The sequence below is a fragment of the Trichosporon asahii genome, assembly GCF_000293215.1.
Source record: "Trichosporon asahii var. asahii CBS 2479 unplaced genomic scaffold scaffold00050, whole genome shotgun sequence".
NCBI lineage: Eukaryota > Fungi > Basidiomycota > Tremellomycetes > Trichosporonales > Trichosporonaceae > Trichosporon > Trichosporon asahii.
In genome coordinates this window covers 1,937,020-1,964,150 of record NW_014040874.1, presented here as the reverse complement: position 1 = coordinate 1,964,150, position 27,131 = coordinate 1,937,020, and the positions used below count along the sequence as shown (strand labels likewise).

At 56.2% G+C, this 27,131-nt stretch overlaps 11 protein-coding genes across 11 annotated transcripts; 7 read left to right on the top strand and 4 right to left on the bottom strand.

Annotated features, from left to right (window-relative positions):
* Positions 1-220: 220 nt before the first annotated feature.
* A1Q1_01934 (proteasome subunit alpha type 3) lies at positions 221-1,113 on the top strand (the record flags this gene model as incomplete). The annotated part of the gene is made up of 4 exons (XM_014324942.1): positions 221-324; positions 373-598; positions 668-909; positions 948-1,113. 4 exons carry the CDS (start codon positions 221-223, stop codon positions 1,111-1,113), a joined length of 738 nt encoding a protein of 245 aa, XP_014180417.1.
* Positions 1,114-1,178: 65 nt separating this feature from the next.
* A1Q1_01933 (transcription factor TFIID subunit) lies at positions 1,179-2,678 on the bottom strand (the record flags this gene model as incomplete). The annotated part of the gene is made up of 4 exons (XM_014324941.1): positions 1,179-1,648; positions 1,711-1,771; positions 1,813-2,274; positions 2,337-2,678. 4 exons carry the CDS (start codon positions 2,676-2,678, stop codon positions 1,179-1,181), a joined length of 1,335 nt encoding a protein of 444 aa, XP_014180416.1.
* Positions 2,679-3,102: 424 nt separating this feature from the next.
* Positions 3,103-7,812, bottom strand: A1Q1_01932 (pseudouridine synthase; the record flags this gene model as incomplete). Its single annotated transcript, XM_014324940.1, has 10 exons — positions 3,103-3,724; positions 3,770-4,221; positions 4,278-4,722; positions 5,239-5,867; positions 5,945-6,293; positions 6,346-6,565; positions 6,723-6,864; positions 6,912-7,351; positions 7,407-7,441; positions 7,484-7,812. The coding sequence occupies 10 exons, from the start codon at positions 7,810-7,812 to the stop codon at positions 3,103-3,105; spliced, it is 3,663 nt and encodes a 1,220-aa protein (XP_014180415.1).
* A 2,154-nt stretch (positions 7,813-9,966) lies between these two features.
* On the top strand, positions 9,967-12,356 carry A1Q1_01931 (isocitrate lyase; the record flags this gene model as incomplete). The annotated part of the gene is made up of 8 exons (XM_014324939.1): positions 9,967-10,029; positions 10,084-10,253; positions 10,301-11,159; positions 11,239-11,537; positions 11,583-11,788; positions 11,840-11,995; positions 12,048-12,089; positions 12,157-12,356. The coding sequence occupies 8 exons, from the start codon at positions 9,967-9,969 to the stop codon at positions 12,354-12,356; spliced, it is 1,995 nt and encodes a 664-aa protein (XP_014180414.1).
* Positions 12,357-13,617: 1,261 nt separating this feature from the next.
* A1Q1_01930 (uncharacterized protein) lies at positions 13,618-15,215 on the top strand (the record flags this gene model as incomplete). The annotated part of the gene is made up of 4 exons (XM_014324938.1): positions 13,618-14,608; positions 14,667-14,856; positions 14,910-15,026; positions 15,089-15,215. 4 exons carry the CDS (start codon positions 13,618-13,620, stop codon positions 15,213-15,215), a joined length of 1,425 nt encoding a protein of 474 aa, XP_014180413.1.
* Positions 15,216-15,465: 250 nt separating this feature from the next.
* On the top strand, positions 15,466-15,927 carry A1Q1_01929 (uncharacterized protein; the record flags this gene model as incomplete). Its single annotated transcript, XM_014324937.1, has 1 exon — positions 15,466-15,927. The coding sequence occupies one exon, from the start codon at positions 15,466-15,468 to the stop codon at positions 15,925-15,927; it is 462 nt and encodes a 153-aa protein (XP_014180412.1).
* Positions 15,928-16,126: 199 nt separating this feature from the next.
* Positions 16,127-16,673, bottom strand: A1Q1_01928 (uncharacterized protein; the record flags this gene model as incomplete). The annotated part of the gene is made up of 3 exons (XM_014324936.1): positions 16,127-16,333; positions 16,451-16,604; positions 16,645-16,673. 3 exons carry the CDS (start codon positions 16,671-16,673, stop codon positions 16,127-16,129), a joined length of 390 nt encoding a protein of 129 aa, XP_014180411.1.
* Positions 16,674-16,866: 193 nt separating this feature from the next.
* Positions 16,867-18,543, top strand: A1Q1_01927 (cdc42p activated signal transducing ser/thr kinase of the PAK family, Cla4p; the record flags this gene model as incomplete). Its single annotated transcript, XM_014324935.1, has 6 exons — positions 16,867-16,973; positions 17,104-17,254; positions 17,300-17,444; positions 17,500-17,786; positions 17,824-18,469; positions 18,509-18,543. The coding sequence occupies 6 exons, from the start codon at positions 16,867-16,869 to the stop codon at positions 18,541-18,543; spliced, it is 1,371 nt and encodes a 456-aa protein (XP_014180410.1).
* A 1,331-nt stretch (positions 18,544-19,874) lies between these two features.
* On the top strand, positions 19,875-20,354 carry A1Q1_01926 (ribosomal protein s21; the record flags this gene model as incomplete). The annotated part of the gene is made up of 2 exons (XM_014324934.1): positions 19,875-20,243; positions 20,292-20,354. The coding sequence occupies 2 exons, from the start codon at positions 19,875-19,877 to the stop codon at positions 20,352-20,354; spliced, it is 432 nt and encodes a 143-aa protein (XP_014180409.1).
* Positions 20,355-20,454: 100 nt separating this feature from the next.
* Positions 20,455-21,689, bottom strand: A1Q1_01925 (uncharacterized protein; the record flags this gene model as incomplete). Its single annotated transcript, XM_014324933.1, has 5 exons — positions 20,455-20,664; positions 20,721-20,833; positions 20,940-21,323; positions 21,501-21,584; positions 21,632-21,689. 5 exons carry the CDS (start codon positions 21,687-21,689, stop codon positions 20,455-20,457), a joined length of 849 nt encoding a protein of 282 aa, XP_014180408.1.
* A 270-nt stretch (positions 21,690-21,959) lies between these two features.
* Positions 21,960-27,023, top strand: A1Q1_01924 (serine esterase; the record flags this gene model as incomplete). Its single annotated transcript, XM_014324932.1, has 6 exons — positions 21,960-22,147; positions 22,410-22,671; positions 22,712-24,478; positions 24,537-25,332; positions 25,371-26,291; positions 26,548-27,023. The coding sequence occupies 6 exons, from the start codon at positions 21,960-21,962 to the stop codon at positions 27,021-27,023; spliced, it is 4,410 nt and encodes a 1,469-aa protein (XP_014180407.1).
* Positions 27,024-27,131: the final 108 nt, after the last annotated feature.

The following is a 27,131-nucleotide window of genomic DNA, read 5'->3' as shown; positions in this document are numbered from 1 at the left end:
GTAAGTAGTACATGGATGGGATACACTGTCATCGATCGAACTAGGCAAGCTGTCAACAGCTGATTCCGGACTGAAGCGGTGATTTCTCTGTACCTCTTGTGGCAACCACGTGGCGTGGTGGCCGCGCGTTCCTCCACATGTGTCATCGATGACCATCAGTCACCCGTTGCACTGTTGCTTCTACGTCGCGTCGTCCAACTCTTCTTCATCACTGGTCACCATGTCTTCCATCGGAACAGGATATGACCTTTCGGTAGCGACCTACTCCCCCGACGGCCGCTTGTTCCAGGTTGAATACGCTAACAAGGCTGTCGAAGCCTCCGGGTAAGTTCCTCATCCTCCGACAAGACCTCAAGCGAGTCTAACGCGCAGGGTGGCCGTAGGGATCCGTTGTGCCGATGGCATCGTTCTGGGAGTCGAGCGCCTTCTTCACTCCAAGCTCCTTGTGAAGGGCGCGAATAGACGGATACAGTCTGTAGACGAGCATGTCGGTGCTGCTACCGCTGGTCTCCTCGCCGACGGCAAGCATCTTTGCAGCCGCCTTCGCGACGAAGCCTACAACTTCCGCGACACCTACAATGCACCTGCGACCGTTCAAGTAAGTTTATTTCCTAGAGGTGTATGCTTACAGTAGATCCTCTCCGATCGCCTTGCGGGTTACTGTCAGGCTTACACCTGCTACGGTTCCGTCAGGCCCTTTGGTGTTTCGACGCTGGTTGCTGGAGTAGACAAGACTGGTTCCAAGCTTTTCTGCATCGAGCCTTCGGGTGTCTACTATGGATACCGCGCATGTGCTATCGGAAAGGGAAGGGCACTTGCCAAGACTGAATTGGAGAAGATTGTTCAGCGCGAGGCTGATGGTGGCGAACCCATCACTTGTCGTGATGCTGTCCGCGAGGTGGCCCGAATGTGAGTAGACACAACAGGCGTGCAGACGCTGACCACAGCATTTATCTGGTTCATGATGATAACAAGGACAAGGATTTCGAGCTCGAGATGACTTGGATCTGCCCAGAGACTGGTGGCAAGCATCTCGCGGTTCCCGCGGATCTTTTGGCCGAAGCCGAGAAGGCCGCGGAAGAGGCTCTCGTCGAGGATATGGAGGACGATTGATTAGTGAAGTGACGATTGTACAGACAGAAGACGATGCATGTGGATACAACATTGGTACAAACATTTTACACCAAAGCAACACGTCCGCGGGTCAGCCCTCCGCGCCAGTTCCTCATCCCTCCAACACGGTTTGAGGTCTGCTTGCGTTGGATCTGAGCAAATGCTTCGAGTACATGGCTGGGAAGAAGGGGTTGCCGTGCACTTGGTGGTGCAGCGAATAAAGAGCGAGGAGCCACGCATCGGCGTGAAGTGTCGGCACCTGGTGCAGGGGAGCCAGTCTCGGTCGGGGACGGCGCGAGGTCAACCTTCGCTCGCTTCGCAGGTGACGCTTGACTGGCGCCTCCCTTGCGCTTCAATGCAGAAGTGCGAGAAGAGGCGGTAGTGCTCTTTTCCATCTGTTCGCGCACTTCAAGAGCTGTGACACAAAGGGACCTCACCATCTCGAACGCCAAGAATCCCAGGATGTCGACGATATCATCGTTTGGCCGAACGTCGAGGTAGGCGCTGAAATTGATGAATTCGCGGAAACGACGCGCTAGTGGTCAGCGCTGTTGCTACGTCGATGCTCACCTTTGCGATAAGTAAATGACGCCTGACGGCAGTCAGAGTAATGGACATATTCGTCCTTGGTCATTTTCTTCGTGATCTCGTCGGCATCCTGGAATTCCATCAGACCCGTCATCCGACTAGAGCACTCACCCGGAGTCGCTGCATGATGTCTTCGTGAGCCTGAAGTTCGTCCTCATCTTCGTCTTCGTCTTCCTCGGCCCGATTCTGTTGAGTTGGCAGAGCGCGCAGGAATTCGGAGAAAGGTGTCAACAGCTCCCACGACAGCTTCACGATGGGCTTCCGGCCCTTGATAGCGTTCTTCTCTACCTCGTCAGCAGAATGATCAGGACTTTCGCGCTCACCTGCCTCGTCGACATCCACGTCGCCACCTTCGTCATCTTCCTTGGCTTTCTTGCGGACATCCTTCCACGACAGGTATGTTCGCAATCGGTTAACCTTTCCTCGATCATCGCGGATGAGGAAGATGAGGTCCTCGGCGGAAAGGTATCGCGAAGAGCGCAAATGGGTGAGCAGCCTTGCCCGAGTTACGATCTCAATGATCTGTCCTCGCACAATGTCTTCCACCAAGCGCACAGTCTCAGGCAAGGGATCCTGCACTTCTCCAAAGACGAACATCTACTCGTCAATAATCACCCACCTCCCTTTCCACTTACCATCTGCGAAATCTCGTTCGTATACCGATACTCCTGCCTGCCTGCCCCATCTACGCCCAGTGCGGCCGAAGCAGTCGACTTCTTCTTCTTGGAGCTTTTTGGCTTCTTGTGTTCCTCATCATCATCATCACCCTCTCCGTCGGCGTCGTCCTCAGGCTCCGGAGACGGCGAAGCAGACCCCCTCGAATGATCCGCCGCCAATCGGCTGGTGTTACCCGCACTGGCAATTGGTCGCTGTTGGGTGGCTGGCATGGCGGACTGCGTTGCAGGCTGTGGTGTTGATCCGGGCAACGCCAGGCTCGCGGGTTTCTTCGCCGCTGTCGGAAGGGCCAGCGATGACATGATGGTGAAAGATGTCCAGAATGGTGGAAGGATGCAGAGATGGGGGGTTGGCACGATAAAGAGACAACGAAAGAAGTGGACTAAGTGGAATGCGGGAGGCTCAAGCGAACATGGGATCTGGTGCTGTTTGTGAGATGTCTCGATGGTGGATGGAGAGACGTAAACGAAGAGGCCTGGACCTGTAGACCCAGATCCGAGGAACGGCCCTGGAGGATAGGATATGAGACTGGTGCCAGTCTGAGATCAGGGACCAACGAGTGGTAAGCGATCACCAATTTAGTGCCTCCCAGCAGTCGGCCTTCAGGCGTTGCCTTACCGCGTTCCAGCTGCCTACACATCCATGTCATGCACACAAAACCTTTCATACATACAATAACGAAACGCGACAGTAACATCTACGTAGCGCTTGAACTCCTGGATTTGCCTAATCCTCGACGGTCTGGCCCGAACCGTCAACCCCGCTCCACTCTTCCCTGACCTGGCCCTTGAGCATGAGCTGGCTGGAAACAACTGGATTAGACTGCCAAATTCGAGTGGCGCAGTCGTCAGACGAAGCTGCAATCATGTCCTTTCCCCAATCTAAGGCAATCACCTCAGGCGCCTCCGGGGTGGTGTGAGGGATCTCTAAACGGGTGGCTTCAGTCTGCTCGCCGTTCTGCGGGTAACGGTCAACATCCCACATCATGACGCCTCCCGTTGATGAGCCACAGGCTAGGCGTCGTCCGTCCGGTGACAGCGCCATTCTTATATAGAAAGAACGAGTCACTAACATCGGATGCACAAACTTCTGGGGCAAGATGGCTTCAGAGCGATCGCTCGAGGTTGCCTTGGCCCAAGATGGCCGCAAGACGTGCACTTTTGAGTCTCCGCATAACACGAAAAGGTCGCCGGTAGATGGCTGCTCGCAAAGAGCGTTCACTGATCGAGGGCGACGGGAGGGGTTGCCCCCCGCGACGGTGGGATCCGGGAGAGAGCCGTACGGCGCGGACTTGAAGCGTAGAGCAGTGGTGGGTTCGGGGCACCTGATATCCCACAGCTTGACGATGCTGAGACTCCATTAGAACAAGCCAGCAATGTGCAGTGGTACCCACCCATCGTAGGACCCTCCGGAAGCAAGTATTCCGGGCTGGGCACGGAGTGCAACGAGACTCGTGATAGTCCGAGCGACCGATCGCTGTGCATTAGCTACAGGTGGGGTTTGCCAACTAACCGAGTCAGCTGTCGTCCGTTTGCCAACTGTCGCGTTATGCGGTTGACGCAGTGTCAAAACTGGATCGATTGATGACTGGCCCGTCGAACTTATCTGCGTGGTGGATCTTGTGCGGGACGAGCGGCGGAGAGATGGGCCATTCTCTTCGCGGGTTGACGTGTAGCCCCGACAGCGCAGATCATACACATTGATGTTGCCATCCCGACCACCAGAAACGATAACATTTGAAGAAGACTCGTGCAGAAGAGCCGTAGACTTGATGGTTGAGGTGTGCCCGTGAAGGGAGGCCAAAAGCCTCGGACCTGCTCCAGAAACATCATGCAAGCGCAATGACTGATCAGCAGATGCTGAAAGCTATCGTCAGAAGCTGTCCCAGTGGTTTCACTCACAAGGTGCCGATCATCATCACACCACGAGATATCGAATATTCCGTTCTGGTGAGCGGACCACCATTTCGAGTCGTGCGGCTCCAGGGCGTCCACATCAATGATCTTGATGGCTCCCTCTTCCCCCCCAATAGCCAGAAGACGCTTGTTTCCAGAGCGCGAGGCGTCGCTTGCTGTCAGAAGCTTAGCACTCCTGTTGAAGGCGACGACCAGTGCAGGATCAAAATCTCTGTCTTGACCAGTTGGGCTACTTAACGAGGGAAGATGCAAAGTCGATGGGGGTAAGCGGGGGTCGGGGTAAAGGCGGGTCACCAAGGTCTCCAGGAACGGGTCTGTCGTCAGGCTTGCCCAGCTCAAGACATACCTCTCGCAGTGTAACCCCGTAGGCCGGTCCCTAGCCGTTTTCGCGGGCGTCTCCAGGTTGGCGGCAACGAGACGTTCAAGGCGGCTTCAGCCTTTGTTGGTTTCCCACAGCTGCCAGCTCCCACCCTTAGTGGCGTTGACGGCGCAAAGTACGTCGACAGGCGATTGTTGGAGTGCCGATCCGCATCTCGAGGCCAGACTTCATCACATGCTTTTGTGGAGACTCTGCCACTGTTGTCACACCCTGTCGACTTGATCCTGCGCTGTTTTACTGGCCGCTTATGATCCCCTGCCGCCGTCGTCTGGTTGAGGAATATTGGGAAGAGTTTGGGCGGCGAACAACACTCGGCATCGGAGGATCCGCATACTGAAGGGTTGTCATGGGTCAGACCAAGCGGCCGTCTCGTATCAGTCATGACGGTGTGCCGGTATCGTTGAGCAGCTGCAGTGAAAGATTGCGAGGATGGCGGAGAGAGCAACTCGAGCTTTGAGGCTTGTTGATTTCTCTCTCAGCCGTGACGCGCCCTGACGCGTTGTTACGCGTCAGTTCCTGAAATTTGCTCCCGAAAATGCATTTAACTAATGTAGCAGTACCAATCACCTGGGATGCTCGCTCTTGCCTCCGTCTCCTGCATGGGCCTGGTCCTCGTTATTCATCGTCAGACCGATCTGATGCCAGATGGCAGTTTCTTCGCGCGTGAGCTCACGCAAGGCCATGGTAGCGTAAGATGCTGTGCCCAAAGACCAGGTAATCTTCAGGGCGCGGAATTTGCCATTCGGGTCATCTGCCGCTGGGGGGTTCAGATTAAGGATTCTGTCCTCGTCGGCTTGCGCCAGCGGCAGGGTGGGGTCTGTATAACGAATGTGTTCCCAAGAGACATCGGTGGGCTTGCGAATCAGGCGTCGGTACGACCCAGGCAATGAGTACTCCCTTTGGTCGCGCCGCAGCCGCAGAGGATCCAAACCGTCGGCGAGGAGAGCGTCTTTGTAGAGCTGACCAATGCGACCGCCTGGATACTCGATGTTCCAACCTGGCAGTGGGAGGATGACGTCCGCGAGTGTATACTGACCCAAGTCTGCCGAGGTCAAACGCTTGACATCACGCGATGAAGTCTCCTTGTTGTCGGCGTCGTCGTCGCCCGCGTCGTGTTCGTACACAAGATCGCCCTCGAGAGGTTGATCGTTCGAGAGCTTCATCCGCTCCGCGGCCATGAGGTTCCAGATGTAACTCTGGTAGGCGTGCACATACATCGTCCGTAGGTTCCTCGGAATCTGGCCGTCAGAGGGCGGGACGGCGCCGTACTCACGTTTCCCAGTGCCCCCACTTTGTCCTCGAGACGGTTTCCCTTGCGCCAATGCTCCCAAATTGACCGCTCAGCGACCGATCGACGGGGCATGAGTTCCAGAGCCCTGCTGAAGTCGCCATCCTCCAGCCAAGCCAGGCGCCCTCTGGTACAATCAGGGTGCTCTCCTTCTCGCAACGAGAGGATGGAGTCGATCGCTTCTCCCCACTTGCCCTGCAGTAGCAAAAGCCCGGTGACATGGGTTGGGACAGTCGAGGTGCCGAAGCGTTGCATTCCGTAAAAGTTGATGAAACCTTTATCGCGGATAGACTTCATGGCTTTGTCGATGTCTTCGACCGCAGCTTGCACGTTACTGCAGTCAGAAACAGAAAACGCAGAGACCTCACCGCAGAGTGATCACAAACTGGTTGCCCTTGAGAGAACCGAGTTCCAGAGGATGAGTAGAATATTCCATATCCCCGATTCGAGTACCACGCTCGCCGCGTTCTGCGACGGCCCCATCCTCAGTTCTCCGGCCAGATCTTACTCCGTTGACCGCTCGCCATACTTGCTGCGTGGTCAAGGATCCGCGTTTCAGAGAGACGCGCTGGACAGTAATGGCACGTTTATCCTTGGTGCCGCATACTGCAAGATCACGCGAATGTACCTTCAACATCCGACTGATGTGACCCAAGCAGTCCTGCGTCTCACGGTTTGTCTTGTGGAGCGTGAAGTGGATATATTGCGGCAGGCGGGTTTTGCGGGCTAACGTCAACGCGCGCGACCTTGGCATTGAACGTACGCTTGCGGTCACGGCCTCCCGAGCGGCTCGCAGCCCATTTCAGGACAAGACACTGGCCCTTGCCGCCAATGTCCCGAGCTGTGCTTTCAAAGTTTCCTTTCAACAACTCGCGGACCGCTTGGTGGGCTGCTCCTCGTGCCGACTTGTCTGCTATAGGCTTAGGTTAGTTTGATTCAGAGTATCCCTCACCTGCGTAACGACCTCCCTCGCGTCCTTGGCTTTATATGGGTTGCTGTTAGGTGCTCCACCCCGCCCGTTTCCACGCCCTCTACCCTGGGAAGGTTGAGGACCAGACCCGACATTCATAGCCTGCTCCTCTTCGTTCATCTGTTCGGTGCGCTGCTTCTCCCGGGATCCCCAGCCCGAGTCTTGGCGAGGTTGGGGGTTGCGACCCTCGTCAAACAGACGGCGGAGAGCAACGATGGTCTCGTCCGAGAAATGCGGACGAAGGCCAATAGTTGTCGACGTCGTCCAATCCGCATGTTCTTCGAAGTTCAGATCGGCGGGAAGGGAAGCTACGACAGCGTCTTCACCCGCCGCGCCTCTGTCCTCCTCCTTCTTCGGGACTTCAGTGTCCGCCCCAGACGTTGATAAAGACTTGCTGTCGTTGGAGGATGAGGCCATGACGTCTGGATCCGGTTGTTCAACGTCCGGGGGAATACCGATGTCGTGGAGATGAAGGACCTGTCCAGATAGAGAGATCTCGTTGACAAGAAAATCTGTGAAGCTGCATGTCAGCCCGTTCTAGAGCGCCAACTAACCGTTGCTTGATCACTCCATTGACGCCAGTGAAGTCAGAGTCCCCAGCGTAACCGATGATCCCGACCTCGCGCTCTCCAATGAACCCTCTCCTGTGTGACAGGTCAGTCTTGCCATCGGTAATGATATCGAGTGAAGGAGGCATCACGGGAAGCGTCGGCTTCAAGCCCAAGCGGGAGACGGCCGGAACAGCATCACTTGGGAAGCTCGTCAGAAACTGAGGAGGGTCTGGAGAATCCCCGTCCTTGACGCGTTTCGGCGAGCGCTCGTCCATCTCCTCTTCAAGCCGCCTCTTGCAGGCTTCGACTTGAGGTTCGGATGGGGCCGACATCTTTAGGCACTGTCGGGACCGCGGGGTGGAGTTTACGGTCGTCAACCCTGTCTGCACACAGACGCTCAACTACCAGTCCAACATTTGCTCATTTGTTTACGAGTCACGTGATCTGCCCGGGTCAGTTGTGACCCTCTGTTGTAGGAACATAAGGACCACGTGGGGTGGCGTCGAGTCGCAGTGCATGACGTGGGCGATCTCGTTTGGACAAGGGAATTCGATCGGTGTATCGGTTACGCCGGCGTGAGCCGATGCATCGGTCCCACGCGGGTCGTTGCTTGCGGGTTGCGGCCTCTCCGGAAATGTCATCGGATGCACGAATACGGTGTCCAGCACAGTGGTCCACAGGGCTCCCATTGTGGGCGACATGCCGCCCTCGCCCCTTGGTATGTATCCGGGGCGGCATGGATAAATACCGGATACTCAGAGTCAGGAAGACTCCGCGGGCGGCGGAAGAAGTGCGCCAGGAGGACACGCTTACAATGAAATGCCGGCGGCGGTGGATGACACATGACCACCTGCGTACACGGGCACACGGGGCCAATGCCGCTTGCGATCTCTTGAGACTTCGGTTAGCAATGGTCTCCCAGCTCATGTGACTCCTGGCTCGTTACAAGGCAAAGGTATGGCGGCTGGACAGCTGCAGCGCTGCATCACAGTCGCATATGGCTGCATGTCTATGAGTCGCAGTCTGCCAGGGTAGGAACAGCAAAAAAAGCCGAAGTGCGAGCGACATCTCATTCGGCTTGGGACAAGCGAGCAATGCGGCCATTGCCGAGATACGCAGGGATCAAGCGACCCGGCGGCGCAGGCAGGCTCCAGTCGAAAAAACTATCTGAGCACAAATCACTAGGTGAACCGGACCTCCTCAGTACAGTGCCCTTCCATGATATGCAGATAAGAAGCATCGCATGGTGCATTGCTGACATGAGAGAGGGGCGAGGTGGAGCATGGGATTTTTGCATTGGCTGCATGGCTGCAGTGGGAGGAACGGCAGCGGCATGCGTCGTGGGGCACTGTGGGGCCATAAACGGGGCGCCTGAAAGGGCCAGGCGCCAGGTCTCAACTCGATGGAGCTGCAATCGGTCAGCAGCTAACGGCCGCATGCGCACTCCCGGAACATGGCCTGCGTCGGGCCAGGGCTGGTAGAGCGGACCTGTGGCATTGGTGGCGGGAATTCACAATGACGCGTGCTGGCTGCAAGCAGCGGGGCCGACTCGAGCTGCTGACAACACCGTAGCGGACGAAAGAGTGCAGTTCCCCCTGCAGTCCGGAGGGGCGGTACGCCCAGATCATACGACACACACGCAGCGGTGGGTACCCAAGGGGAAACCCCGGGCTAAACCTTGCGTCACATTGCGACCAAGTTGGACCGAGTACCGAGGGGAGCAACGAACGGCAAACGGCAGGCGCGGGAGGCACGGCATAAAGATCGGTCGGGCGGCACGTCTGGCAAGTGCGGCAGCGGCAGGCAGAAGTAGTGAATACAGGCACAGTAAGCAGTTCGCTTCGGTCGAGCAACGCCGACATGATACGGGCTTGCAAGTGCATCCCTGTGTATATGCATCCAGCGGCGAGCACCGGGTCGCCGGGCGGTACTGGATGGCTTGCATGCGTCTACGGTGGACAGCGAGTGCCGGCCTGAGGACGGGCGAGTTCATGGCATACATTGCGACTTGCAATTTGCCCGACAGTCGGGTGCTTATCCGAGTAAATCCGGCCGACTGGCACTTAAGCGGAGGCTAATCAAGGGGTGCGTTGCCGGCTAACGCCCACGGTGCCACGGTGCCACTGGGCGGCAGGCCTGCTTATGCGGCTGCAGCCAGCGCTCGGATGAAAACGAGTCATTGTAGCCGGACCTACTTTGACTCCATCTGCCATTACGCCTAAAGAGATACGCGCGTCCCTGGACGACTCCGTGTGACTGGGAGATTTCGGTGGATCATCGATCCACAAGTCTCCAGCATTTAAAAGCCCCCCGTATTCTTGATGCAGAGCCCCCTCTTCTCCTCAGCTTGAAATCCGTTCTCTCGTTGTCGCACATTAGCAACTCTGAGAATCTCGCGTTTGCAACCCGTATTGCTAGCACAGTAGGAAACCACCACCACAACCCCTCTCCCCACTCTCACGACCACCCCCATCACACCGTCCATCATGTCGTCTGCCGAGGTCAAGGCTCTCCAGGAGCAGGTTCGCGCCTTTGACGAGTTCAAGAACGTGAGTGGCCTTGTGGCCATGCTTCCGTTAGACATGGTTCTGACAGTATCTTAGCAACCCCGCTTCAAGCGCACTGCCCGCCCCTACTCGGCCGCCGACGTCATCACCAAGCGTGGCTCGCTCCCCATTCAGTACCCTTCGGACGCCATGGCCAAGAAGCTCTGGAAGATCCTCGAGGCCAAGGAGCGTGGCGAGGGCGGCGGCTGCACCTTCACCTACGGCGCGTAAGTCACTAAACCGCCACAAATCCTCTTTTTGCTAACGCTCGCAGTCTCGACCCCGTCCAGATTACCCAGATGGCCAAGTACCTTGAGACCGTCTACGTTTCCGGATGGCAGTGCTCGTCTACTGCTTCCAGCTCGCTTGAGCCTGGACCCGATCTTGCCGACTACCCCTCCAACACTGTCCCCAACAAGGTCGCCCAGCTCTTCACTGCTCAGCTCTTCCACGACCGCAAGCAGAACTACACCCGCGCCACTGCCATCGCCAAGGGCGAGAACCCCGGCCCCAAGATCGACTACCTCCGCCCCATTGTTGCCGACGGTGACACCGGCCACGGCGGTCTTACCGCCGTCATGAAGCTCACCAAGATGATGGTCGAGGCCGGTGCCGCCGGTATCCACATCGAGGACCAGGCTCCTGGTACCAAGAAGTGTGGTCACATGGCCGGCAAGGTCCTTGTCCCCATCTCCGAGCACATCAACCGTCTCGTCGCCATCCGTTACCAGTGCGACATCATGGGCACCACCAACCTCGTCGTCGCCCGTACTGACTCGGAGGCCGCCACCCTCATCACCACCAACATTGACCCTCGCGACCACGCCTTCATCCTTGGCTCCACCAACCCCGACCTCCGCCCCCTCGTCGACCTCATGATGGAGGCCGAGGCTGCCGGCAAGAACGGTGCCGAGCTCCAGAAGATTGAGGACGACTGGGTCAAGGCCGCCAACCTCCAGCTCTACCCCGCTGTCCTTGCCGCCGCCATCACCAAGCAGGGTGGCAACGGTGACAAGTTCGCCAAGGAGGCTGCCTCCAACCCCCTCTCCAACGCCGACACTCTTGCCCTCGCCAAGAAGCACGGCCTCAAGTCCGCCCCCTTCTGGGACTGGTCCGCCCCCCGCACCCGTGAGGTAAGTCAATTTAGGCGCTAGGGGTGGAGCCGATGCCACGTGGCTGTCCCTGACGCCACCTCCACCACCACCACCACAGTGTGGCACTTTGGCAATTTTTGCGAATATATCTGACAAGCAGGGCTACTTCCGCTACCAGGGCGGCACCCAGTGCGCCATCAACCGTGCCATCGCCTTCGCCCCCCACGCCGACCTCATCTGGATGGAGACCAAGTCCCCCATCTACGCTCAGGCCAAGGAGTTCGCCGACGGCGTCCACGCCAAGGTCCCCGGCCAGTGGCTCGCCTACAACCTTTCGCCCTCTTTCAACTGGTCCGCCGCCGGTCTCGGCCCCAAGGAGATGAAAGAGTTTGTTTGGGAGCTTGGCAAGCTTGGTTTGTAAGTTTTTGATCGCGAATTGGTCGCGAAATACCGTGGAAATAGTCGAGAATGGCCGCTGACAGTCAGCCTCTTCCAGTTCATCACCCTCGCTGGTCTCCACTCGAACGCCTACATCTCTGACAAGTTTGCGAAAGCCTTCGCGAAGGATGGCATGAAAGCATACGTTGAACTTATCCAGGGCCCCGAGGCCGACGAGGGATGCGACGTTCTGACTCATCAGAAGTGGTCCGGAGCCGAACTTATTGATGGTGGGTGTTTTTCTGCGTCGAATGGTGTTTGAATCATCAAGTTTGGTGCAGAAATGGGCGAGAACGGTCGAAAAAGGTGTGAGAATCCCGTGGGGAGTGGTTGGGGTGTAACTGCCACTTTTGCCCAAGTGCCACCTCCACCGCGGAATCAAACCTCCACCTTGGACCCTGACCTCCACCGTTCTGCCCTGAAGTCTCCAAGCTTGAGTCTCAGCATCTTGACGTGTCTGCCTTGCTTCGTATTGCTAACTCTCTCCAGCTCAGCTCTCTACTGTCACCGGAGGTATCTCTTCCACTGCCGGTAAGTTTTCTGTCATGCGGCTAGCCCCTGCCGTCGTCTCCCATCCCACGTTAGATCCGGGGCACAGGCCACGTGCTTAGCCCTGCTAGTGTCGGCCTTCTCCGATATGACGTTCCAGTGAGGAATCTTCTTCACGACGAGTCCTCTTACTCTTCTTCATCTCTTCTCTTCCTTTTCTTGCAACAAACAACAGAACAGACCGCTAACGGAGTAGCTATGGGCAAGGGAGTCACCGAGGACCAATTCGCGAAGAAGTCGAAGCTCTAAAACAAGTAAAAACCCGGTTGTGATCGGATTAGAAGTGTATTATGGATGTGTGTTTAGCTGCACGGTTTATTGTGGCGAAAACCTTCGCAATTTGACTGACATCGACACTGACACTTTCCGGCTGAGACAACTGCCAGCTGGGGAGGCGGCCGTGAGGTGTATACCCATCCGTCGCGTTGTCGGAGCGGATAGCCAGGGTCTACGGGCTCGTTCAGGACGAAAGTGATCGCCAATCGGAACAATCCTTCATTCTGTCACCGTCGCGCCATACACACACATGTTCCGATGGCAGGGGAGTCATCGTTGTAGACTAGAAGAATCGGGCGAGACGCGATGACCTTATGAGCGAGAGCACTTTCGACACACCAGACTCGCCGAAAGCTAACTGCCCATTCGCCCGGGGCACCACCGGCGCTTGGACGCCAGATCCCGCCGTGGAAACCAGAATCTAGAGTCAAACGAATTCCAATTGATGATATACCCACATCTGCTGATGGCAACCTGCTGAAAATCGCAGCGTAGACGGCGTGCGTGGTTCTCAGGTGAAAGGGAAACTTTCAGATGCCCATAACAAAGTAAAGTAAAGAGCGATTGCCTGTTGTGAGCTACAATGGCATTCTTGTGGCATCCCGTATCGTCTCGTACGCTGGCTCCCATTTCGCACAACAGTGCGAATGCCACACGTCCGATGGGCACGCACATCGATCGTTCGTTATCCGTACATGCCCTTACCTCGGTTGCATTTGTCACTGGGCGTCAAACAACGTGGCTCTGTCTGGCTCTCTTGCCCTGTGATTCTGGCATTCCCTGCGGTGGTCTTCGCACGACGACGTCGGCGAGGCAGGGAGTGCGCCCACAATGGTCACTGCAGCTGTTCCCAGGTAGGGCGGCGCTGACTCACAAGCATCTTCCAACGCCAGTCTCTGTACCAGTTCATGCACTCCGTCTAGGTTCGAGCTATTGTCCCCCTGCATTTGTGTTGCATACGAGACAAGAGGGGGGACGGCGCAGGGGGGTGACTAGCATCGTGACTTGGAAAGCGAGGGGCACTTAACCCCGTCGCTAGGAGACAAGTGATAGGGCGCAGAGCGCAGAGCTCACGAGCTGGAACTATGAGCGTCATGGTGCAGGACGGCATCAACTCCTTCGAGCGCTTGGTGGTGTCCGCTGCACCCATATACACAGGGCAACCCCGCAGCATGCATCAACTCCTTTTCGCATCATCTTCAACTTCATTCTCCGCCGTAAGAGTACATCCAGCATGAACGCTCCCGGCTCTTCGGCAACTGCGTCGGCTGCATCGCTAGGTCAGTCCGCGACAGGTGCGGAGGAGGAGAGCTTGCGTCTCCTGCTCGGTCTGACTTCGCTTTCCGTCGACACCTTCACCAGCATTGTGCACTCGCAGGCGGACACGTCGCTCAACTTTTTCGCTAGGCATATCCTCGGCGACGCGACTCGAGTCGCTCGTATTCTGAAGGGTAACCCCAGCCCAGTTAACGATCAGCTCGTGCAGACGATTTCAGATGAACTCGAAACCCCTCGCGCCAACGGCCTCGATGACATCCCCGACACCCTCCCTCTGCTGTGGCCAGTGGTTGCCGAAAAGGTGGGAAGTGTCAAATCGTTCCTCTGCTCGACTCTCGGCCGAGAGACCACAGACGACGCAATTCTAGCTCTGATCTACGGCGAGCCGCTCACCACCCGCACAGCCCAGCTTGATGCCATCCGTGCGCAGCAAGGTTGGGCAAACGCTCCTGACGAAGAAATCAGCGCTGCCTCGAGGCTCGCGCGCCTCGCCCTGTTAACAACTCTTGGTCTTTGTGACCAGACGCACGTTCAATCAGAGGCTGGGCCGCTCGCAACTCTGGCCAACCTCATCGACCAACCGATCTGCGAGCGAAAGCACGTACTTGACAACGAGGCGCCAGGACCCCTGCGCATGGTCCATGTCTTCTTCTCCGCCCGTTTCCGCTGCACGGATTGGGAACAGGGCAAGGGGCAGCCCCCCTTCAACTGCACAGCTCCTTGCGCCCACAACAGAGCATTGCACGCTTGGTACAAACACGATGTCGATCTTGCTCAGAAGCTGTTCGCAGCCGAATGCAAGAAGAGGGATCTGACAGAGGAGGAAGGGTGGCGCGTAGTTCGTCTGTCATACCTCCCCTGGCTTCGCATCAACGAGCGCGTCGTCGACCCACGCCCCGTTGGCAAGTCTCCAGAAGTCATCACAATGGACTTCATGCTTTCTCTGGGTAAGCTGGCCATCCTGGGAATCGAACCCGCGAGAAACCCTCAGAAACTGACCAGCAGTGGCTGCGCTCGGGCGCGCTGGAAGGGGGTTGGGTGAAGCTGAAGCCATCTGGGAGGAGCTCGTCCAGGTTCTCGACGGAAGCTCGACATTGACTGTGTTTCAAATCGACGGAGAGGGCGAGACGGAAAAAACTTTAGAAGACATCGGTACCAACAGCTGGGCCGATGAGTTCTCGGACGAGCTTCAAAAGTGAGTTCAGCAGAGGTTGAGGATGGGTTAGAAGCCGCGCTAACTGGACCCAGGCTCATCAAAGGCAAAGAAGCGAGCGGCGGTCTATTAAACCCCGTTGAGGTTGATGCCTTCTTTCCCCATCATTGCCTTAAGACTATCATTGACAGAGTCAATGCTCATAGCGAGCTGTAAGTCGGAAGTACCCTGAATTAGCTGTAGGAGTGGTGTCACACCCGATCAGCGAGTGTAGTGAATGTGTACAGTACACTGAGGTGGTTCACCCTACCACTCACTCGGGTTCCTCGAACTACCACTATTTCATTTCGTTCATGACCCCCCCTTCCGCATCCCGCAGCTCGCCCAGCTCCCATTCCTAAGCTTGTGAACCGCTTGTAGAAATCAATGCACTGGGCTGGAAATCAGTGCACTCCGAGAAGAAATGCCCTCTAGACCGCACTCTGGCAGCAACAGGAATTTCTGGCGAGTGGCCGCACATCAACTTGACCATCCTGATCGAATTGCTCCCGCGCTTTCTGGGCACCGAAATGATCATCAGAACTCCACAACCTCCACCTCACCAACCCGACAACTCCGAGCCCGCGCCGTCCGCCGCGAATCTCTGTACCCATGGCCCTACCGCCCGCCGCATCGAGACCATGGGGAACCCCGGCGACCGTGTTCGATCGACTGGCCGGTACCTGGCAGCTGTACCGCACGATCGAGGGACAGGCAGAGATGCGAGGGACCGCGAGTTTCACTGCGCTCGAGTCGGGGATGTTAAAGTACCGGGAGGAGGGCCGCCTTCGTCTAGCCGACGGCAACGAATTCAGTGCACACAAGGAATACGTCTTTGAGCGTGCGGCTTCGGGCTTCAACGTCTACTTTGCGGAAACACCCCTGCGACTGTTCCACGGCATCACGCTCGCAAGCGACGGCAGATCGTTGCGAGGGTCGGCAAACCACTGGTGCCAACCCGACACATACGAGAGTCAATACGTGTTTCGCGAGGATGGGACATTCACAGTCGAGCACAAAGTTCGCGGTCCCCACAAAGACTATGTCTCCGTGACATCATTTAGTCATTCATAGATACATATTATGCGGCGGCCGGGACCGACTGAATGTACTCCTTCCGAGCCTCGCGATCGTCAGTCCCCGGCTCGGAACGCGAGTAGGGGGTCCACTTGGGCTCATCCTGGAACAGACGCATGGCTGTGATCGTATTGTTCTCATCGACAGTAAAGCGGTGGTAGATGCTGAGTGTCAGCGAGGCACCAATGGCTTGCGCTTACCCCGGGGGGAGGACGATGAGGTCTCCCGGGACGAGGCCGATACGAATCCACCGCTTGTCAAGGGCGTCGACTCCGCCTGCGACTGTTAGCTTGGTCGTCCCAGGCGACTCACCGCGAACGTCGAAAAACCCAGAGCCACCGAGAATGTAGCGGATCTCCTCGTCCTCATGCAGGTGCCTTCCGGTCAGTTGCATTCCACGGCACTAACACACTCGTCAAAGAAAGAGCGGATCTTGTCCTCGTAGGAGGGACCCAGGCCCTCGGGAGTCACAGTGATTTGATCGCGCTTTCAGTCAGCACCGGTTGTCTCGGACACTCACGTTCTTGTAGCCGCGCTCCTTTGCAAACGTGTCAATCTCACCCTTCCACTTGCCGTCCTCGTCGATGGGAATGCGCTTGTAAACAACGCCGAGAGACGCAAGCGTGTCGGCCGTGACAGCCTCCCCAGAGTCGTGGGCGAGGCGCTGATCGCCACTGAAAACGCATCAGCCGACTCATCTCTGTTCAAACTCACGGGATATCGTTGTAAAAGTAGGCCTTCATGCTGATGGTTAGAGCGCAAAGTCGTGCATAAGCCGCTCATGATGGTTGGCCATGATGGCGCAACTGTTACGGAAAGCACGTTCTCAGGGTCGATCGGTGATTTGATTCCGGGTGGCGACGGTGACACGCAAGGCGTGTAGACAACAGCGGTGTAAACAACGACTGTCAGGAACCAAACAACTCCATCTACACGATGAGCTCGCTCTCGTCATCGACAAGCTCCTCCGGGTCCGATCAGTCGGCAGCGTATACACTACTAGAGAAGCTCGGTACTGGCAGCTTTGGTACAGTATGGAAGGCGTACGTGGATGATCTCGGAGGGTGTCCTGACGACACAGAGTTCACAACGAAACAAAGCAAGTCGTCGCCATCAAGATGATCGGTGAGCATTGCTTCTTGCGCTGTAACTGATGGCAGATCTCGAATCAAGTGAAGACGAAATTACCGAGATCCAGGCTGAGATCGCGCATCTATCGACCTGCTCATCTGACCGAGTGACTCGTTACTTTGGCAGCTTCGTGAAAGGGTACCGTCTGTGGATTGTGATGGAGTATCTTGCCGGAGGTAGCTGTCTGGATCTGGTGCGTTGCTTGCTTGCAATTCATTGGCTGACATTGAAGTTGAAGCCGGGGGTGTTCACCGAGAGCGAGATTGCGATTGTTTGCCGAGAGCTGCTGGTGGGCTTGACATACCTGCACTCCGAGGGCAAAATCCATCGCGACATCAAAGCCGCCAATGTTCTGCTTGCAGACGATGGATCCGTCAAACTGGGTAAGCCTCTCTGCGCTGTTGATTCTGACGCCTGCAGCCGACTTCGGTGTAGCAGCACAACTGTCGTCCCACAAGTCCCAGCGGCATACATTCGTGGGCACACCGTTCTGGATGGCCCCAGAGGTTATCAGACAGACGGGCTATGACGCGAGAGCAGACATCTGGTCTCTTGGCATCACAGCCATTGAGATGGCAAAGGGCGAACCACCGCTATCTGAAAACCACCCAATGAAGGTGCTGTTCCTCATCCCCAAAGCCGACGCTCCGCGGCTGCAGACCCCGCCCTGGAGCACGGATTTTTCCAGCTTCATCGCATGCTGCTTGCAAAAAGACGCCCAGAAGGTACGGTTGCTCCCCGAGTCTCCCGCTAACGTGCAAGCGCGCTACTGCCAAGGCTTTGCTTCAACACCCGTTCATCACGTCCGCGGGCTCCACGTCGGAACTGGGAGGGCTGATACGGCGCTACGCAGCTTACCGCAAGGCCAACCTGAAGACATCTGGCCCTGCCCCGGATCATGCCGGTACAATCGCGGGGACAACAGGCGGCATGGAGTGGGATTTCGACGAGACTATTCGCGGGACAGTCAAAGGCATGCCAATCCATTTGGACTTGGAAGCGCTGGATGCCAGTATCGATCAGGCATCTGGGCCACAGCGAATTCCGTCGTTCGGCGGCGGGGTGGCCGCAGGAACCGTCAGAATGCCAACCCCGACAGAGGATGCGGAGGCAAGTGGGACTGTCCGACCGCCCAGGCATAAAGAGGCCAGCGCTCGACCATCGGCCACTGGCAGCACGTCCTTCTGGGATTTGGGCGAGCTGGAAGCTAGTGACGCACGCTGTGTCAGCTCTATTCGCGAAGGGTTCAGCCAGTTGGCCAAACAGAATCCGGCGCTCACCGCTCGCATTGTTTCCCATCTCATGGGGGAGGTGAACAAGCCTGATCTCCTCGCCACGGAAACCTCCTCGGACGACGACGACCTGATCACGGAGCGAGGTCCCATTGCCGACCTCCTCTATCAACGATGTGAGTGGCGCTTGCGAGGCAAAGCGGCTGACCTTTTAGGGTTTGACGGGCTCAAAGTGAAGGTCGCTGCGTGAAGTTTCCGTTGTATGCATGTGTCTATCGTCAAACCTTAAGCACCACTCTGGGCTGTGCCTGTCCGTTACGGCACTGTCTATGCCGGCCGTGTTGCGGATGCGCTCGGCGTACTCCTGTCAGCCCTCTCCTCTCATGCATTCATAAGGGCCTCATCTGACTGCGTACCCCGTTAACCCTCCGTGATGTTGCGGCGTTCTCCCATCACTTATCCACTAAGATATCTCTCAGGTCCAGCGGCTGTATACCGTTCAACGGCCCACTCAACTCGATTCGCACTCCGAAGATTCGATGCAGGGTCCTTCAGCAGCTCTGTCTCACGAGCAGCCACCACTGAAGAGCGCCGCCAACGGAATCGCACGGTGAACCTACAAAGGTGGTTACAGCGGCCACGGCGGCCAGGCGATCACTATGAAGTTTCAAATATATATTTTCTCGGGATTCTACCGTTTTCGCTGATCGCGTTCTTGGTAGGTTGTAGATTCAAACCAGGGCTGACAGACAGGCTTACGCGGGCATGCAGCATCGAAGGGAAGCAAGCAAGAGCAGAGAGCAGCCTCAAGCGCAGGGCGAAGAGGATGGAAGATCGTAGCCGAACACATTGTGGAGTCGCATCTAAGCGAAGACCGGATATAAAGGCCCCTTGTCACACTAGCACATGATCTTCGACGTACGTTGCTGATACGGAGCGATATGCTAGATTCCAAGTGTAATGGACGTGAAAAGGATGAGGGGCGTTTGGGTCTGGTGATGCATGCAGTGACCTGGACGACTTGGGAGGCTTTTCAGGCACAAATCGAAATTATCGGTCGAAAAATATTGTCGGATTTAACCAATTCAATGACGTGTGAAATGTCGTCTTCGCTGTGATAGGGGCCAATCAGGCCCTGCTAGAGCTATGTGCCAACTTCTCGGTCATCCGTAACCCAACCTCAACCTATTCAAAGTGGGTGACTGACGCGGACGGCGGGGAGACCGACGAGGACGTCGTGCTGACAGTGCAGATGGAGAACGACCGTGGTACGTATATCTCGGCGCGACTTTCGACGGGAGACGGATTTTGCGAACGGAACGGCGGATTCAGGCTCTTGGGCACCTCGTTTTGATGGAATGGGCGTGCGGCGTATCGACGACACCGAAAGGCAGGGAGAAGAAGCGGTCTTGTTTTTTGAGGTGGAGCGTCTGGAATGAGCTAAGAACGGGAAAGACTCGACCAGTTGCGACTTCCAACGAAAGTCATGGCGATTCAACTAGAACGGGAACAACCAAATCCATCGGAGTCGCGCGAGTTCACGATTTGTGTCGAGCTGTTGACGCCTGCGAAAACATACGAATGAGGCTTCTTCTGCGCGCCAGCTTGCCCGACCTTGCCAGCTTCGCTTCATGTTGTTCATCACGAAATCGCTTGTGGAGGGAGCTGCCGTCCGAACTGCCTCGCCGCCTGTCGAATTCACTCCATTTGCCCATCTACTCTCCCGTCGGATCGCTTGGTCTCGCTTGCGCATTGCTAATTGCAGGTGTCCTCGTTGACCTTTACATTCCCCGCCACTGCGCTGCCACTGGTCGCCTGATCACCTCCAAGGACCACGCCTCGGTCCAGATCATGGTCGCCGACGTTGACGCCGATGGCAAGGCCATCAAGGGCAAGAACCACACCTACGCCCTCTGCGGTGAGGTCCGCGCCATGGGCGAGGCCGACGACGTAAGTGTTTAGCCATTTGAGTAGGGAATCGTTCCGCTGACGTTATAGTCGCTCAACCGCCTCGCTACCCAGGACGGCCTCCTCCAGCACGTCTGGTCGTACTCGAGGTAATTACCTCGTGTTCTGTATGCATAGGACTCCTTTCTTCTGAGCATGTATGGGCAGGATGAGGTTTGACCGTGCTTGCATAATGGTCACTGTACTGATTGGCTTATCGACCCCACTCAGACGGGTCCCATTCGTCCGCTGAATCAACTTCGCTTCCCCACACAGCCTCATCGACCTCGTCAATGTCGACCGGAAGAACCTCGCGCCCAGCTGAGCGCGCAATCCTACGCGCAAACCGTTCGAAGGCGTAGAACTCTGGGCGTATCTCCGAAGTGTACCAGCTGGGCTCGTCAGCTTCCTCTTTGACAGGGGGCTGTCCTACTAGTTCACCGCAACAGCGAGACCGCCCTCTCCTTCCTGCTGCTCAACTCGATGCCACCAGTTTGCAGGAAGGTACAGGGAATCTCCCTCGTTCAATGTCACTATCGTATGCCGCGCATGCGCTGGGATGTCTGTACCCTCCACCCAAGGCACATCGGGAGCTGAGGGGTCGTCGAAGCGCGCTTCCAGACCGTTCTCCCCTCTGACCAGTGTCGAGGGTCGATGGAACCGTTCTGCTATCAGTCTCATGAAAGCCTGCGAACTTACGCTCGATCCTCAGCCCATCGATGGGAGACACAAGCGTGAACGTTTTGCTGCCACTTAAAACGTGGTAGATGTTCTCATAAGGATCATGGTGCAGGGAGGTGGTACTCCGGGATGCACCGATCCAGAGGTTGACGGCCTCGGCTGAATATCCTGTGGCCTCCTTCATCCACACAGTATCCCTCTCAATGAATGGCTGAAAGTCGGCTAGGTCAGGCGGTCCTCTTGCCCCCGGTGTAGAACGATAGATGTTTCCATCTTGAGACTGCAGGTAGTGAATTTCCTGTTCTCCGTCAGTCAACCGGCTTAGGAATGTTCCCATGGACATGTGTTCCTCTAATGGTTTAACAAACGTCGTCGACCCGTCCGTGAGGGTTCGCACAGAGTCTGCAAGTCTGCTGTCAGTTTGACCCTCAAAGAACTCACCCATCATCTGTCACTGCAATGGAAACTAGCTTTTGGCCCATAATCTCGATGTAGGTAGACTTGCTGTTCCAATTCTTAACCGTGCCCGCGGTGACCGGACTGAAGCCTTTCGTTAGCGAACGTCTCCGACGTACCCACCCTTTATGATGACTGGCTGCGAACGATTGATCATACGCAGAGCCTCGATGGCGCTGGGAGGCTGATCGAGCGTCGCTACGCCGTCTGTTTGCAGATCTGGACATCAGTTCAGCGGATACTTTCCAGCTCACCATGATAGTCATCAGTCAAGTTCTCCAAATGGGTTTCTAACAAGCTCTCCTCAATCATGGTGTGTAGCTTGCAATCCACTTCCCCGGTGCCCAGTCGTGCGTGCGTTTCGAACCTCTACTTTTGCGAGGGAGTTGTTCCGAGGTTAAGGCGCCCGCGATCTTGGCTTTGGTTCCAGGGTATCAGTTGACGTCCCTGTCTACCACGTGCGAATGACGGAGGCGGCGGCCAGTCCAAAGTCTGGTCCCCGACTTTCCGCAACGACAATCAACAGCTTGTCACTCTCATCACATTCTCCTATACTCTCCTGCCCAGAGCAACTCCTTCGTCATGGCCGCCCTGGCATTGCTTCTCGCATTGCCTGGGGCTCTGGCGGATGCTGAAGACGCTCGCCCGACACCGCCTACCATGGCCGGAAACCCGCTAGTGGCTTTGGCCGGCGCTGTCGTCGGCGTCATATTACACTTGCTCGGCCTCATCCAGCAAGTCATCACTTTCATCACTATCACTCTCCCAACGTAAGTACCAGAGTGGTCTAAGGTTTCTGACGGACAGTTTTATCATCGGCATGCTTCATTATTCATTCACGATCAGTTTTGGTTTCCCTCACCTCGTCGGTCTATTTGTACTGGTTCTGGGTCTGGTCTTCTTTCTTGTCCGCTACAAAGTACGTCGCCATGATTCTACAACGCACTGACACGGCCAGTATCTCACCAAGTACACTCAGCTGAAGGAAACAGCGTACGTGACCGTATGATTGCGAGCCTCACTTACGAGTAGCCTGCCAAGCCCGTCCCCTCCCACGCTCACTAACTCGCTGCCCTTGGTGGACACGGATATCACTGAGCGAAAGCGGTCGTCAAACCCCCTTCATTCCTACCTCGATGACTTTCTCTCGGCTATTCGTATCTTTGGATATCTTGAGAAGCCTATTTTCCACGAACTGAGCCGTCATTTGCAGACCCGCCGCCTGGCAGCTGGCGACACGATTGAGGTCGGGGGTGGGGACTTTTGGTGTGTCGTTGAAGGCAACGTGCAAGTGGTGAGTGGTCATCTGCCTTACGTTCATGCACCAACACTAGTTTGCCCCCTCCGCAGACTCAGAGGACACGATACCAGACCCACTGAGCTCAAACGGGAGCTTCAACGGGTATAATCTCGTCAACGAGGTTTCCACAGGCGGTACCCTCTCCTCTCTTTTCTCTATTCTTTCTCTTTTTACGGAAGACATCAAGCTGTCGTGGGACTCTGAAGCCCTATCTCCTGATCGTGCTGCCTCTGAGGAGGTGCCTCGCACTCGCGCTAATTCTGATGTATCCCAACTCGACGGCAGAGTTATGGGTCTGAGCCCTTTGGAATCCACGAACATTGCTCTCGAAGAGGATGGCGACCCGAAGACTCCCGTTCACACGGATGAGGACAAGTCCCAGGAACCAGAGTCATCTCCTTTATCCGACGAAGCTCAAAGTCCCAGCTCAATTTCGAACTCTCAGCCCGGAAGTTCGGTGACTTCCCCGCAGGCGACCTCTCCTCTTCCGGCGTCACCATCTATCGAGGCAACACCGATCATCACTATGAAGCCGTTTCCTCCGGACATCAGAATTGGTGCTTCAGGCAGAGGCACCCCAGAGGACCGCCGATCAACGAAGCCGAAGATCCGAAATCCTATGAAAGGCGTCATCGCTCGAGCCACAGTGGATACGACTCTGGCTGTCATACCGGCGGAGGCGTTCCGCAAGGTGACTAGAAAGTACCCAAAGGCTACGGGTACCATTGTGCAAGTGGTTCTGGAGCGCTTTTCCCGAGTGACATTCATGACTGCTCACAAGTTTTTCGGTCTCACGCGAGAGATCCTGCGCTCTGAGGCATCGCTTAACTCTATGGTTTCTTATCCTCTTCCACGCAGTTTTTACGCAGGAGGGGGAATGCAAATTCTCCGCGAAAAGTTCGAGCCGTCTCTCAGGCGCGGTCGTGACCGCAAGCAAGACGACTTGATGAAGGATTACTTCTCGTATGTGCCAACGAGTCCGAACACCCGAAACGTGTCTCTTCCGTCCTCACGACTGGACACCCCGCTCCGTCGCCCACCACTTAGTGGATCAGACAGTCATTCTAAGCGTACGTCTGATTCTGAGGAGACCGCCATTGGTGCCAACGAATACCACGACACTCGCTCGCACAGCCCTCTGAACGCTTTCACTCCCAGACGTCAGCAATCGGCGCATCGCAAGGAAGTGGCCGCAGGCGACCTGGCCGTGTTACAGGACGACGGCGAAGAAGATACCTTTTACCGTCCTATCAAGACGCCTGGTCTGCCACGAATCGACACCTGGCGGGGCCGCATCCCGTCCATTTCCTCGAACGACTTCTACTCTGACGCCGAGGCAGAGGAGGTGGAGGAGGAATTGGAGGCGGAGTTGCGAGGGATGCTCGTTGAGTGCATTGCCAAATCGATCGGCCTTCTTCAACCGGCCGATAGCCATCCCGACTCTGCCCGTCGGTCTGTGTCTGCTTCGTCCAGCCCGGGCTCGCCAATGTTCCTTCCGTCGGGTCGCCCTGCTAGCATGCGTGGGCCTTTTGGAAACGTTCTCGACATGATCAATGCCTCTCCTGGTGGCAATGACAATATCAGCGGTCTTCTTCGGGAAAGCTTGATGAACGCCCGCCTGCAGGCCGATGACGATCAGAGCAGTATCTCTGCAAGCATGCAGGAGAGTTCGCTCCAGGGTGGTCCCCCGGACGTCAACTCCGCCATCATGCGTGATCTCGGAAATCGACTAGAGGTTCTACGCTTCAAGAAAGGGTCTACATTGGTGAAGCAGGGTGAGCGTGCTCCCGGTCTGTATTATGTGATTGACGGCTTTCTGGACGTAAGTGGCAGCGCTTTACATGCGATACTGACCCTAGGTATCCATATCCACCACGCCAGCCTTTGAGGACCACGGCTCCTCCACCAATCTGAGTTCGCATCGTCAACCGGAATCGTCGTCTCGCAGTCGGCCCTTCAGCGCAGGCATGGGACAAGCAGATCCCGGATCACCTGTGGCGTCCTTCAGTGGCGCCGGAAGTGCCGATGAGGAGCATCTCTATACTGTTAACCCCGGAGGGCTCGCAGGTTATCTCTCATCTCTCTGCGGAACCGAATCTTACGTGAAGATCACTGCCAAGACAGATTGCTACGTTGGATTTGTTCCACGACAGGCTCTTGAGCGCATCATCGAACGTCGTCCGTTGGTGCTTCTTACCCTCTCGAAGCGTCTCCTCTCTCTGCTCTCGCCTTTAGTCCTCCTCATCGACGCTGGCCTGGACTGGATGCAACTGGGGGCTGGCCAGATTCTGTTTGAGAAGGGCTCGAAAGCCACAGATTTTTATATCGTCATCAATGGACGTTTGCGTTCTGTCGTTCAGAAAGCAGACAGCGAAAGCGTCGAAGTACTCCGCGAATACAGCCAGGACGATTCGATCGGAGAACTGGACGTGATCACTGGTGCCGACCACCCTGTTACGGTACAGGCCATTCGCGAGACTGAACTGGTACGAATTCCTTCCGCGCTCTTTGATGCCATCAGCACGCGCCACCCCGCCACGACGGTGCAGTTTATGCGGCTCATTGCCTCTCGCGTACGGAAAGGTCTGTCTGAGCAGGTCCTGAAGCACACGCATCATCATCACGGCGGGGAGCTTCGCGCCGACAGGAATCTCAGTGAGTCTGACTGTTTCAGTTCAAGCTGACAGCATCAGAGACGGTTTGTATCTTGGGCGTCAACAAGAACGTTCCGGTCGCCCAGTTCGCTGCCAAACTGAAGGCGTCACTCGACGAGATGGGCGAAGCCTCCTCGTATCTCGACCAAGCAACAGTGATGCGCCATCTAGGCAGACATGCTTTCTCACGCATGGGAGCTTTGAAGATCGCTGGATGGCTTTCTGATCAGGAAGAGCAGCACCGCATCGTCCTGTACGTTGCCGATACCCCGCCCTCAAGCCAGTGGACACAGACGTGCATACGCCAGGCCGATTTGATTCTCGTGCTGGGAATGGGTGACGACCCTTCTATCGGCGAGTACGAAAAAGTGCTCCTGGCCATGAAATCGTACGCTCGCAAGGAACTGGTTTTGCTCCATGACGATCGGTTTGTTCCGCGCGGTTCGACTCGTCTGTGGCTGAAGAACCGTCCCTACATTCAAGGTCACTTCCACGTCGAGTTACCAGGGCACATCACATCTACCAAGAGTACTAAGATCCACGACCCCGCCGGAACCGCAGCTTTCAAACATCTTCGAGAGCGCGTTGAAACTCGCATTAAGCAGTATCGCGGTCTGCGGCCTCTCGGCCGGCCAAGGAGACCGCCACACATGAACGACTTTGCCCGCATCGCGCGCCGTCTTTTGGGGAAGCAAGTGGGGCTTGTCCTAGGCGGCGGTGGGGCTCGTGGTATTTCGCACTTGGGAATGCTTCAAGCTCTCGAGGAAAGTGGGATCCCTGTCGATGCCATCGCTGGCTGCTCCATTGGTTCATTCGTCGGAGGACTTTATGCAGGTGCCACCGACCTCATCGAAACGACGGGCCGAGTCAAGCAATTCTCCGGGCGTATGGGTTCCATGCTGCGTATTCTGAGTGACGTGACCTACCCTCACGCTGCTTACACGACTGGCCACGAGTTCAGTGAGTGGACTGCACGGGTGTGAGCTAACTGGTGAGATCGCGGTATTTACAAAGCTTTCTACAACACACATATCGAGGACTGCTGGATTCCGTTCTTCTGCAATTCCACCAACATCACTCATTCAAGAATGGAGATCCATAGGTCCGGTTACGCGTGGCGCTACGTGCGAGCATCGATGACACTAGCCGGATTGCTTCCCCCTCTTTCAGACAATGGGGACCGTAAGTTTACTTCAGGGGGCTTGGTTGACTTTAGTGCTCGTCGATGGAGGATACATGGACAACACGCCCATCTCACCTCTTCGTGCAAGTGGTATTCAAGACGTCATAGTTGTCGATGTTGGGTCCATTGACGACACGTCGGCCCGCAACTATGGCGACTCCGTTTCGGGATGGTGGCTGTTCATCAACAAGTTCAACCCCTTCTACAAGACCGTTGTCCCCAGCATGACGGAAATTTCATCGCGGTTGACTTATGTTTCGAGCGTCCGGACTCTGGAGGACGTCAAGAGCGATCCGAAGATTCTGTACATGGCGATGCCTGTTCAGGACGTAGAGACGATCGGAGGATTCAAGAAGTTTAGCGAGGTTCGGGAGATTGGTCTGCATGCCGCACGCAAGCAGCTGAAGGCATGGGCGGAGGAGGGCCGTCTGCCTCATCCGATCGCAGACAAGTCGCACGGTGCGATAGGTCAACAGAAGAACACCCGCATGCGCCGCAGCTCTATATAGTGAGCTTCCTATTGATTCATAATGTGAAATGGATATTCTATGTACAACAGATATGATGGCAACATTGATGTCAAATGGGGGGGAGGGGTGAATCAAGCTGTATGTATC